Source organism: Dipodomys merriami, unplaced genomic scaffold (genome assembly GCF_024711535.1).
Source record: "Dipodomys merriami isolate MVZ:Mamm:240054 unplaced genomic scaffold, mDipMer1.0.p SCAF_1, whole genome shotgun sequence".
NCBI lineage: Eukaryota > Metazoa > Chordata > Mammalia > Rodentia > Heteromyidae > Dipodomys > Dipodomys merriami.
In genome coordinates this window covers 92445856-92459052 of record NW_027202270.1, presented here as the reverse complement: position 1 = coordinate 92459052, position 13197 = coordinate 92445856, and the positions used below count along the sequence as shown (strand labels likewise).

The following is a 13197-nucleotide window of genomic DNA, read 5'->3' as shown; positions in this document are numbered from 1 at the left end:
CAAAAACTATGGAGACAGCCAGGTACCGGTGGTTCACACCTGTAATACTAGCTACTTAGGAGGCTGAGATCAGTTCAAAGCCAGACCAAGCAGAAGAGTTCATAAAACTCTTACCTCTTACCAATTAAGCACCAAAAGGGCCAGAAGTAGTGTTGTGGCTCAAGTGGTACAGCACTATGACTTGAACAAAAAAGCTCAGGGACAGCACCTAGACCCTGAGTTGAAGCCCCGGAACCAGTACAAAAAAGTAACTCACAGGTGAAATTCTAGCTACTCAAGAGGTAAGATCTGAGGAACATGGTTTCAAGTCAACCTGGACAGGAAAGTCCATGTGAAACTCTTATCTCTAATTAATCACAAAAAAAAAAAAAACAGAAGTAAAGCTGTGGCTCAAGTGGTAGAATGCTAGGTTTAAGCAAAAAAGCTCTGGGACAGCACCTTGAGTTAAGCCCCAGGACTGGCATTTTCTTTTAATGTAGGAATAGGATAGCATTTGTTCATTAGGTGGTTAAGTTGATAAGAATTATGCATTGATTTATTAGTGACAGAGCCTGAAGAACTGCTCACAGATCAGCTCTGGGAGAAAAATGGAGGAGTCAAAGGTGACTTTAAATTTTTCCTCAGCAAATAGAAAAACTACAAGTGCCATTTGCTAAGACCGGGAGAACTAATTTTTTTAAAAGCAAAAATAGGTTTGGGGTCAGGAAAATCTAAAGTACAATCTGGGACATATAAAATTTACATGCTTTTAACAGTCTACATGGAGATGTGGATTCTAGATTTCAGGGAAAGGGGCTTTGGGATCAAAGTGGAGAGTCATAAATTTAGGAGTTACAGGATACTATTTTTAAACAATTCATACTGGCATGTAAGTAGTATACATAAAGAAGAGGTCCAAGAACAGAGGTGGAGTGTTTCAGAGTCTAGACATGAGGAGGAAACAATCAAAACCAGCAAAGGGACTGAAGAGTGGCTAACAAAGTAAGAAAGAGGTGGAAGAACATAACATGGAAATTAAGTGAAAAAAGGTACTTAAACAAATGTTACAGCAGGCAGAGTACATGGAGATCAGAAATGAGATCTATGAACTCAGCCAAGTGAAGATGGCTGGCAAGAACCATTTCAGCAGGGTGGAGGAGAGTCACTGTCACCCCTGCAAATAAACTCTGGCTTTCCTGCAAAGACTCCAGTTTCCCTGAATGCAAAACCTGAAACTTTGAAACTAATAGAGGAAAACAGAGAAACAGGAGCATAGGCAGTAACTTCCTGATTAAGACTCTGAAAACTCAGCAAATGAGATTGCATCCAACTAAAATCTTCTGGGGCTGGGGGTGGGTGGGTGGACAGGAAAGTAGAAAGACACTAGAACAGAGACAGCTTGCAGAACGGGAGAAAAATCTTTGCCAGATATATATGATAGGTGAATAATAACTAGAATATATGAGGAGTTCAAAAAAGCTGAACTCCAAAAGACCAAACAACCCAATTAATAAATGAGCAAATTAATGAACAATGCTCAAAAGAAATAGAAATGGCTAATAAATATAGGAAAAAATGTTCAACAGCCCTGAACATGAAGGAAATACAAATCAAAATAGCATTGAAGCCAAGCTCACACCTGTAATCCTAGCTACTTGGGAAGATATGAGAATCAAGGTTGTAAGCCAGCCTGAGCAGGAAATCCTGACCCTTACCTCCAATTAACTACCAAAAAAGCCTGTAGTTCAAGTGGTAGAGTACTAGCCTTGAGCAGAAAAAAAAAAAAAAAAAAAAAAAAAAAAAGCTCAAGAATAACATCTATGCCCTGAGTTCAAACCCCAGAGCAGAATTTATTATTAAAAAATAAATAAATAAAATTATATTGAGATTTCATTACACTCTAATCAGATCACCAGGAATACAACAGCAAGCTGGGCACTGGTGGCTCATACCTACATTCCTAGCTATTCAGGAGGCTGAGATCTGAGGATGGTGGTTCAAACCCAGCCTAGGTTGGAAAGTCCTTGAGACTCTTATTTCCAATTGAATACACACACACACACACACACACACACACACACCTGGAAGTAGAGCTTTCACTCAAATGGCTCAGGGACAGTCCCCAGGCTCTGAGTTCAAGCCCCAGTATGCCAGCACAAACATAATAAAATAACCATAAAAAATAACACAACAAAAATATTAATAATGATGTGGGAGAAAATATACTGTTGGTAGCAATGTAAATTACTATAGTCTTTATGGTGTGGAGAGCTGCTGGAGCCGCGACCAAAGACAGCTGCAAAAGCAACATTGTAGCTCCTTGGTTCAAGGCCCGACTGCAAAAATGGCGGGGCCACGTGGTGCGGCTGCGACCTAAGATGGCCCTGGCTCCCGTCTTCCTGGTGACGAGTGCTCTCTGTAAAAAACAACTTATATGGCTATGACTTGGCTCCTAGTTTGCTTCCGTGTTTGCTGCCCTATCGGTATATGCCACGTGGCGCTTCGGGATTGGCCATCCAGGAGACTTATAACCGGAGCCCGGGGCGGAGGGAAAGAAGCAGCAGGAAGAACCAGGAAGAAGCGGGCAGGAGAGAAGTGGGAGAGAAGCTTGTTACAAGGTTCCTGAATAAACCGCATTGAGAAGAATCCCGGGTCGCTGGTCGAGGTGGTCGCGACATTATGGAACACAATATGCAGCCCCCAAAAAACTAAAAAGAGGACCAGGCACCAGTGGCTCATACCTATAATCTTAGCTACCCAAGAGACTGAAAGCCAGGCCTGTAATACTAGCTACTCAAAAGGCTGAGATCTGAGGACCTCACTAAACTACTCAGAAAAAGCCAGAAGTAGAACTGTGGCTCAAGTGGTAAAGTGCTAGGCTTGAGCAAAAGAAGCTCAGGAGGGGGCTGGGAAGGTGGCTCAGTGGTAGAGCACTTGCCTTGCATGCATGAGGCCCTGGGTTCGATTCCTCAGCACCACATAAGCAAAAAGAAAAAAGCCAGAAGTGGCGCTGTGGCTCAAGTGGTAGAGTGCTAGCCTTGAGCTGAAGAGCTGAAGGACAGCGCCCAGGATCAGAGTTCAGGCCCCACGACCAGACCCAAAAAAAAAAAAAAAAAGCTCAGGGGACAGTGCCAAGTCCCTGAGTTTAAGCTCCAGGAGTGGCACAGAGAGAGGTGGGGAGAGAAGGAGACTGAGATCTGAGGGTCATGGTTCAAAGCCAGCCCAGACAGAAAACTCTAAAACTCTATAATGAATTAACCAACAAAAAGCTAGACTGGCAATATGGCTCAATTACCAGCTGTGAGCAAAAAAAAGCTGAGCAAGAATACAAAGCTCTTAGTTCAAGCACCAGTACTGGCACACGTGCACGTGCACATACACATACACACACACACACACACACACACACACCAAAAATAGAACTATCATATGATCCTGCAATACTACTCTTAGATATACATCAGAGTAATGTAAGTCAGAAAACAATGTAACCACTTGCACATCCATGTTAGAGCACTATTAACAATAGCAAATCTATGCTCTACAACTGATGAATTAAAAAATATATGATATATAACTACACAATGGAATATTATTCAGACACAAAGAAGAATGAAACTATAGCATTTGTAGGTCAATGAATGGAGCTGGAGATTATCATGTTAAGCAAAGTCAGACTAACAAAGCATATTTTTATATGTGAATTCTAGACCCAAAATATATAGATAGAGACACATAGAAATATAAAAAAATATATAGATAGAGACACATATGTAGAGAGCTGCGAGAGGCCGCACCTGGAAGATGGCGCCGGCTTCCGCCCTCCGCCTTCCCGATGGCGAGTGCTCTCGTGGTAAACAACTCCTGATATGGCTAAGGCGAAGAATCTGGCTTGCTTCTGTGCACCTGAACCTATTGGCGGTTCCCACGTGGCGTATCAGGGTTGGCTACCCAGCGGGTATTTAAGGCTGTGGGGAATTCTCCCCGGGGTTGGGGTCAGAAGATTACTAAAAGGTCCTGAATAAACTGCGGAGAGAAGAGTCCGGTGTCGCGTCGTCATTACCGGCCGAGGCGGTAGCGACACGTGGTGGCCCGTACGGGGAACTCAGCCACAACCCCAACGAGGACTCAGAACTCTCTGTGGTCAGGGTGGTGCACCGGTAAGTTCCCAGGTAAAAGGGGAATCCGCCACAAGAGCGGGGATAAGTCCCCAGGTAAAAGGGGAATCCGCCACAAGAGCGGGGATAAGTCCCCAGGTAAAAGGGGAATCCGCCACAAGAGCGGGGGGGATTTTTGCTCTTCTCGGTAGATAAAGAGAGAGTGAGAACCTGGGGCTAGTCAGTAGAGTAGCCAAAAGTGAAAGTAAAAGTTTGTTTACCAGCTTTAAATGTTTAAAACATGGGCGCTTCTTCTTCGCACCCAATTTTTTTGGCTCTCAATGAGCTACTGCACTCAAAAAAGTTAAAAATAAAAAAGAGTACTTTAGAGAGATTTTTGAATGAATGTGACACCGTTGCCCCATGGTTCGCTGTCTCTGGAAGCCTCACGGTGGCCTCTTGGGAGAAACTAGGGAGGGACCTAGATTTTGCCTCTGAACAAGGAACGCTTAAGAGCGGAGTGAGACCAATATGGAAACTGATAAGAGGCTGTCTCGAGGACCAGCGTTGCAGTGAGGCGGTAGAGAATGGTCAGGCCGCCTTAGAAATGCTGCAGGAAGAAAGATCAGAAAGGGCAGACAGCGAAAAGGAGGAGAGCAGGGGGGGGTCATGCCCTGATTTTGCCGAACTAGAGACCTCTGAGTCTACAGACTCAGAGGAATTACAATCAATCATAGAACAAATAGAAAAAACAAAGATAAGAAAGAGGAGGAAATGGAAGGAGAGAGAGGACCCAGATAAAGACGAATGCACGCCCTCCGTGCACCGCCCCACACCTTCGGCCCCTCCGCTCTATGTGGAGGACCCTGGAAGTGGCAGCCCCGGCTGTTCTTTCAGCCCAGGCGTGTGGAAAGCGGTCAGAACCGAGTTACATCTAGCCTGTCCAATATTTCAGGATCCACAGGGACAGCGATATCATGAACCCTTAGATTTTAAGGTGATAAGATCTTTAGCTGAGTCTGTGCGGACATACGGAATCACAGCCTCCTTTACTGTAGCCCAGGTGGAGGCCCTAAACAGACACTGCATGACACCCGGTGATTGGAGTGGGCTCGCACGAGCTTGTTTGAGCCCAGGTCAGTATTTAGATTGGAAGGCCTTTTTGATTGAATTTGCTAGTGAAGAGGCTGCGGCCAATCAGGCTGGGGGAAACCCAGCTTGGGACAGAGATATGCTGCTTGGACAGGGGAGATTCGCCAATCAGCAGATAGGCTACCCGGTTCAAGTTTATGAACAAATCAATAAAATTGGCATAAAGGCATGGAAAGCCTTACCAAATAAAGGCGAGGTGAGTGGCAATCTCACCAAAATCCTGCAGGGCTCTACGGAGCCGTTTTCGGACTTTGTTGCCCGTATGGTCGAAGCTGCTGGCAGAATTTTTGGTGACCCAGATGCAGCCATGCCATTAATTAAACAGCTTGTTTACGAGCAGTGCACTAAGGAATGCAGAGCCGCCATAACCCCATATAAGAATAGGGGACTAGAAGCATGGATGAGAGTTTGCAGAGAGCTGGGTGGACCACTAATTAATGCTGGATTAGCTGCTGCTGTGGTGCAATTAACCCAGAAGAATGGGGGCTGGGAAGGTGGCTCAGTGGTAGAGTGCTTGTTTTGCATGCCTGAGGCCCTGGGTTCAATTCCTCAGTACCACATAAGCAAAATGAAAAAAGCCGGACGTGACGTTGTGACTCAAGTGGTAGAGCGCTGGCCTTGAGCTGAAGAGCTGAGGGACAGCGCCCAGACCCAGAGTTCAGGCCCAGGAAAAAAACCTATTCAAAAAATGCTGCAAATTTGTCTAAACAGTTGTCTAGTTATCTTTTAGGTAATTGAACTGGGGAGTTCGACAGCCTGATGGAACAGCTCAGGGTTGCCATCGTCATGGTGAACTCGACCTGAGTGGATGCCGGATTGGCGGAGGGGTTATCTTCATGGATCTCCGCTGCTATGATTCATCTCAAGGAGGGGGCGGGTTTGGGAGCCCTGATAGGCCTTCTGGTGTTAGCCTCCTTGGTATGTCTGTGGTGTATTTGCCAAATTAGAGGTTCTCAGCGTCGCAGTGCAGCCATGGTTATCCAAGCCTTTACAGTCATTGGAGCAGGTCAGTCCCCCTAAGCGTGGCTTGCCACCCTAAAACAATGAACACAGATTGCAAAGCCAAAGTACTGCAGTCGAGAGGCATGAGTTTTGCCCTCGAGGAGAGCATGTTTGATTGCAGACGGGTTCGATTCGCCTTTTCCCGTCCTTGTGAAAAACGAATCAATGGACAGGCTGAGTCATCCCTAGAGAAGGTACCCTCTGGGAGAAGGCTTGTATGCAGTCCTTGCAATTGCACAACAGGGATCAGACCTCTGTTCTCATCTGTGTTCTTTAAACAAAAAAGGGGGAACTGTAGAGAGCTGCGAGAGGCCGCACCTGGAAGATGGCGCCGGCTTCCGCCCTCCGCCTTCCCGATGGCAAGTGCTCTCGTGGTAAACAACTCCTGATATGGCTAAGGCGAAGAATCTGGCTTGCTTCTGTGCACCTGAACCTATTGGCGGTTCCCACGTGGCGTATCAGGGTTGGCTACCCAGCGGGTATTTAAGGCTGTGGAGAATTCTCCCCGGGGTTGGGGTCAGAAGATTACTAAAAGGTCCTGAATAAACTGCGGAGAGAAGAGTCCGGTGTCGCGTCGTCATTACCGGCCGAGGCGGTAGCGACACACATAGGATATAAAAATCATAACTGGGCTGGGAAGGTGGCTCAGTGGTAGTGTGCTTGCATTGCATGCATGAGGCCCTGGGTTCGATTCCTCAGCACCACATAAGCAGAAAAAGCCAGAAGTAGTGCTATGGCTCAAGTGGTAGAGCACTAGCCTTGAGCTGAAGAGCTGAGGGGCAGCACCCAAACCCAGAGTTCAGGCCCAACAACCAACAAAAAAAAATCATAACTATAAGCCAGGCATTGGTGGCCCACACCTGCAATCCCACCTATCAGGAGGCTGAGATCTAAGAATCAAGGCTTGAAACCAGCCTGGGCAGGAAAGTCCATGAGACAATCACCAAAAAGCAAGAAATAGAGCTATGGCTCAAGTGGCAGAGCACTAATCTTGAGCAAAAAAGCTCAGGGACAGCACCCAGGCCCTGCGTTCAAGCCCTAGAGTTGGCATAAGAAACAAAAATGTGAATTAAGTGGGTAGCAGGTAGAAGACAAAATAAGAACCAGCCTTAGTTAGTATTACCTCAATACTGCTTAGGGCTACAGACTTCATCCCCTGTGTTCAGTGCACACACCCCACATATACATACACACTCACAAACATGCACATGTGCATGTAGAGGATTTCCAAGCTGCCTCGTCTCCACATTGAGTACAAGCATCTTGTTTGAGAGATCCTTCCTCCTATTAACTTCCTCATCTTATTGAATTGCAGAGAGAAAAACAGACCCTGTCATCATCATGTCTGCGATCCAGCAATGTGAGAAGCAGCCCTCCTCCCTGCACAGGACTGGCCAGGCAGAGCTGCTCTACAGTCCCCCTTGGTTACATCTCCCTGGGGCCCTCTCCTGAGGCCCAGTCTTGCTCTGCCTATGACTGCTTCCTCCTGAAGGGCCATGACCACTCTGGTGGGAAGAGCTTTCTCCATCATTTCAGAGGTCTGTGCTAGGACTGGAGGAAAATAAACTGAGGAAAAGTCTTTTAATGTCGATTTTAAAGCCCAGGGCCACAACAGTGGCAAGGGTGTACTGCCTCAAATTCACTGAGTGAATGGAAATAGAAGATCTGGGCTACTGTAGCCTCTGGTGGCAAGTAGTGCTCTAACTGAACAGTGCTCCTCAGCCATAGCCTGGCCAAAGACCACTATCAATACAGTCATCTCTCTCTCTCTCTCTTCCTTTGTCCCTCTCACCTCTTTCTCCCTCTCCCTCCCCACCCCTTCCTTTACAATACTGAGAGGGCACACAGAAAGGAAATTTTTAGCCCATTGCTCATTCATTGCTGTGGGTTTCTGAAGCAGAACTCAGCCAAGGGCATCTGTCTGGATGTCTGGATCAGATGTCTGGATCAGATGGGGAGGGCAGCATCTGAAGTCTTCATGGAGAAGAAGGAATGGAGGGAAAGTGCAACCCTGAAGAGCCGGCATCTCCAGAAGGCAAGGGGCAAGCTATGCCCCAGAATCCAGGGTCAAAGAAGATCATCTTTTTTTTTAGGATTAGAAATAACAATATTATTATCTGATATGTCCCCATAGATGAAATTTTGGTGGGTTTATTCTGGGTTGATTCATTTACTCACTGTAGTTCTACCATAGTTTCATCAGAAACTATATTAAATGATGACAACAATATAAATAACACCTATCAAGTAACATCTAGAGTCTCACAAAATCTGTCTGTAAAATGAAGCAAAGGGCAGCTATACTGTTAGAGAAAGCACAGACAAGGGATAGCAGCCCTACTCTACCCTTCCCTGGCCTAAGCCAAAGTTGCAGCCAGAATCCTGCTCCATGCTGATTTCCTATCCTGTCCAAAGAGATGACCTGGCTCAGTTCCTCACTTCCCACAAAGCAAAGAAACTTCACTTTCCCATCCACTCAGAGAGAATGTTCTTGTATCTTGCTGTGTGATTCGAAGTTTAATAGACTATTAAGTGCCAAATGGTCTTGAGAGCTGAAAATAATTAAACTTAAATACTTCAGTTGTAAACGGAAGTGTAGAAAAAAAAGTTGATCCTCCTAATTCTCAGAACCTGAAAAATAAAAAACTTTAAGGGGCTTAGAGAAGAAGCAGGCAGAGCCTGTCACCCATCAACCTCCTTGGAGATCCAGAATTGGTCTCTGGGATTGCAGCTCCGTTCTATTGTACCTTGGGCACAGGGTTCCTATCTTACCTGTATAAGATTACTAACAGGCCACTGTCTTCGTCTATCTGTTTAGAAGAACTTGTCTCATGCCACCCCCAAATTCATTGAAAGGAAAGATAAAGCCCAGAGAAAAAGGAAAGGGTTTTGTCAATAACTAGAGTATGTGGGTGAGGAAACATAGTTGGATTTCTACAATGGTGAATAGTAACGGGTGAACCTCTGCTCTAGTAATAGACATATGACCTATTCCTGGCCATTTAGAACCCTTCCTACTTGGCCAGAATGGTTGGTTGGTTGAAAGAGGATCCTTAATGGGTCAACAACAGTCAATCCTGAGATGATTGCATTGATGGAAACAGAAGCCAAGAATCCATCTTTGCTCTTGAGGAAGCCACTCTTCCCGAAAATGAAGCTAACTTACAAAAACAAAAACAAAAAAAAAGCTTATGAAAATAAGAAAAACATGAAGACTTGATGCAGTGTGGCCTCATGGTTAGAAGCCACCTCTGGCCTAAGAAGCATGTAATACTCTTCTCTCTAGTTAAAAAAAAAAAAAAAAAAGTGAGAAGTGAGCGACTCAAGCCCTGAGCACAAAAGCTAAAGGACATGCATAGGCACTGAGGTCCAGCCCCAGTACATACACACACACACACACACACACACACACACACACACACGAACAGACAAAACACGGTGCTAAGGAGTGTTGAAAAGACAGGAGCCTGGCATCAGTGGTTCTCACGTGTAATCCTTACACCTGTAATCCTAGCTACTCGGTGTGAGGAAAATGGAGAAGACCGGATTCAACGGGTGAAGACTTTGAGGCACAGTCAGGAGTGGCCTTCCTTCCCGCGGGATTGGAGGTTGTCACAGCCTGAGGCCGGGATAGTTCGTGATTCAAGGGAGCAGATCGTGGCACAAGGGGGCAGGTACAGGACACAGGATGGAGACCTGTGGTTAGTCCTGGAATGCCCCCCCCCCCGGGGTTGTGGAAATCCAGAGGTTCATGGTCAAGCCCGGAACGGAATGCTTTACCCAGGGCCAGATAGTTGCTGATGCACCTGGGGAGGCTGAGATCTGAAGATCGAGGTTCAAAGCCAGCCGGGACAGGAAAGTCCATGAACCTCTTATCTCCAAAACCAGTCGGAAGTGGAGTGGTGGACCGTGAGCCTTGAGCCCAAGGACAGCACCCGAACCCTGCGTTCCAGCTCCAGGGCCCGCACAAAATAACCGCAGAGAGGAAGTCTAGAACAGCTAACCACCAGGAGAGACGAGAGCGGTGAGGAAGGGGACAGATGCCGGTGGACGGGTCCTCAGATGACAGACCTCACAATGAGTGGACATCCAGAACTGTACGGACTGGGTAACCCGGAGTTTGCGGGCTCACGTTTGTCTCTCGGGAGGAAGGCGCTCTCCGCACTCGGCCTGGTTTCCCAGACCATTTGACCCGCCCAGTCTGGCTTCTCTCCGCCCCCGGGGTAGAGCGCATGCGCGAGCGGCCGCGAGCGTCCAGCCGCGCAGCGTGGGGGGGGGGGGGTGCGCGTGCGCTCTAGCTCCCGGTCGCTATGCGGGTGCTCGTGGGTGAGGGCGGGCAGAGGGAGAGTACGGGGCGGGCTCGGCTTAGAGTTTGAGGGCCGGCGTCCCAGGTGGAGAGAACGCTGCCTCCCGCACTGAAAACGCGACCCTGGCCTCCTAACCCCAGAAGCGGAATCCCTGGGGTCGGGTGACGCGGGGACGTCACCTCGGCATGGCGGGGAGGGATAGGGCCAGGCCCGGGGTCGGGCGGCGGGGACGTTTGAAACGGTTTTTGTGTTCTCGGAGCAGGCGGCGGCACGGGCTTCGTGGGGACCGCCCTGACCCAGCTGCTGAAAGCCAAGGGCCACGAGGTGACGCTGGTGTCCCGGAAGCCCGGGCCGGGCCGGATCACGTGGGTACGCGGAGGGCGGCCTGGGAGCCCGGGAGGGCGGGAACCGGCGGGAAGGGGGGCGGGGCTGAGCGGCACTGTGTTGCTTTCTCCACTAGGATGAGCTCGCTAGCTCCGGGCTGCCCAGCTGCGATGCTGCCGTCAACCTGGCCGGGGAGAACATCCTCAACCCCCTCCGAAGGTCAGCCGGCCCCTCACCCCATCCTCCAGCTAGACCCCCCCCAGGGATTGGAGAGGGAGGGACAAGTCGATGTGTGTACGCTGTACGACTACTCGTGGACTTTTACATCCTCTTACGATTGTCCTGCAGGTGGAATGAAGCCTTCCAAAAAGAGGTTCTCCGCAGCCGACTGGAGACCACCCAAACGCTGGCTAACGCCATCGCGAACGCCCCACAACCCCCAAAGGCCTGGATCATAGTCACAGGTGTAGGTATGCTCCCTCCCCCTCCCAAAAAAAAATCCCCAACTACCTACTAGGGGAAAGAAGGGAGTAGAGAGAGTAATCGAGGTCTTTAGGCTGTACACACCCCCAGAAAACTGTTGTTTTCCAGACACAATAACTTCTGGGCCTTTCCTACATGCATGTTTCTCCGCGCCTCTGGGTACTTTTAACTGAGAATTGGAGACCTGCAAGAGGAGGAGGAATTAGTGTCGTTCCTGTTTTCAGGGAAACACGACTCAAGTGTTTTTGCACCACAGTTCTTTAGGAACAGAAGACCTGTTGTCACCTTTGGGAACAAATAATTGCAAAGAATTACAACGCACGTATCAGTCACTATTCTTAAGTGTTTTATATACATCACATCATTTCCTTGTAACAGCCCTCTGAGGTAGGTACTATTATTCCCACTATAAAAATACAAGACTTCCATACAAACAGGCAAAGTAACTTACCAAATGTCAGAGTTCAGTGATAGAGCAGGAATTAAAATCCATGCTGCCTGATCCAGGTTTCTGTTAACCACTCTTGGCAGCCAAAGATAAGACTTCTTCCAGGAAGGTACAAGTCAGGTCAAGGAGAAACGCAAAGTAAAAGTAGCTGTAGCTTTCTCCGCAAGGGACAAAGAGAGTGAGGCCAAGTGGAGCCTTAACTACAAACGTACAGGATACCCAGAGCAAACCAATCATGTTTCACCCACAGCATACTACCAACCCAGCCTGACTGCCAAGTATGATGAGGACAGCCCAGGAGGGGACTTTGACTTTTTCTCCAACCTAGTAACCAAATGGGAAGCTGCAGCCAAGATTCCCGGAGATTCTACACGCCAGGTGGTGGTACGCTCTGGTGAGAATCAAGGGCCTGGGTACCAGGCAGGGTAGAATGACCTCTGGCCTGTGGTAAGGGACACGGGGATGGGGAGAGCAAGAGAGGGAGTCATGGCTTTTGGCCAACTTGCAGAGGGAAGGATGGGAAGCCCAAGAGCCAAAGTCCTTCACTCTTACAGTTAAGTCAACATATGGGGGGGCGGGGGAGAGAGGGAAAAATGAAGGTGGTCTGGCTTCCCAATGCCATCTCTTTTGCCTGCTTAGGAGTTGTGCTGGGCCGTGGGGGTGGTGCCATCGGCCATATGCTGCTGCCCTTCCGTCTGGGCCTGGGAGGTCCCATCGGTTCAGGCCACCAGTTCTTCCCTTGGATTCACATCGGGGACCTGGCAGGAATCCTGACCCATGCCCTTGAAACAAGCCGTGTGCATGGGATCTTGAATGGAGTGGCTCCAGCCTCCACCACTACTAATGCTGAGTTTGCCCGGGCCTTGGGTGCTGCTTTGGGCCGCCCAGCCTTCATCCCTGTCCCCACCTCTGTGGTGCAAGCTATCTTTGGGCGGGAGCGTGCCATCATGCTGCTAGAGGGCCAGAAGGTGGTCCCCCGGCGGACACTGGCCAGTGGCTACCGATATTCCTTCCCAGAGCTGGGGACTGCCTTGAAGGAAGTCGTAGCATCGTAAGTAGGGAGGTTCACAGCAGGAGTTGAGGCTTGTGCCCAGTAGATACTGTGAATAGGTGCAGGTGATTCTTAGGGAGGTTTCTCCCACAACTTTCTTCCCCATTGTGCTGTTGCTCCATCTTACTGAGAAACTCCACAGCTAGTCATGAAGTTCAGACCCTGACTTCTTCAGCGCCTTATAAAAGAATGCCCAAGTCTGGTTTCTCTACATGGTTGTCACAATTCTTTAAGTTATATAGAGACTGCTTTGCACTTTTGGCAATAAAGATAAATTATCTCACTAGCTTCAGCTTATCTCTTTAGCCAGATCCTCCTGGAATTTATTTCAAGGATGTCATCTTAGATGACTCT

General features: G+C 48.3%; 1 protein-coding gene across 1 annotated transcript; it reads left to right on the top strand.

The window, feature by feature from the left end:
* The first annotated feature begins 10504 nt into the window (after positions 1-10504).
* Sdr39u1 (short chain dehydrogenase/reductase family 39U member 1) lies at positions 10505-13129 on the top strand. Its single transcript, XM_070026043.1, has 6 exons — positions 10505-10556; positions 10800-10906; positions 10998-11080; positions 11210-11331; positions 12043-12186; positions 12432-13129. The coding sequence occupies exons 1-6, from the start codon at positions 10541-10543 to the stop codon at positions 12845-12847; spliced, it is 888 nt and encodes a 295-aa protein (XP_069882144.1). The 5' UTR covers positions 10505-10540; the 3' UTR covers positions 12848-13129.
* Positions 13130-13197: the final 68 nt, after the last annotated feature.

Excerpts from the sequence above, each read along its gene's own strand:
- Sdr39u1 (XM_070026043.1), top strand. Across the intron at positions 11,332-12,042 it reads GATCATAGTCACAGGTGTAG|CATACTACCAACCCAGCCTG; the intron begins GTATGCTCCCTC and ends TTTCACCCACAG. Across the intron at positions 12,187-12,431 it reads CCAGGTGGTGGTACGCTCTG|GAGTTGTGCTGGGCCGTGGG; the intron begins GTGAGAATCAAG and ends TTGCCTGCTTAG.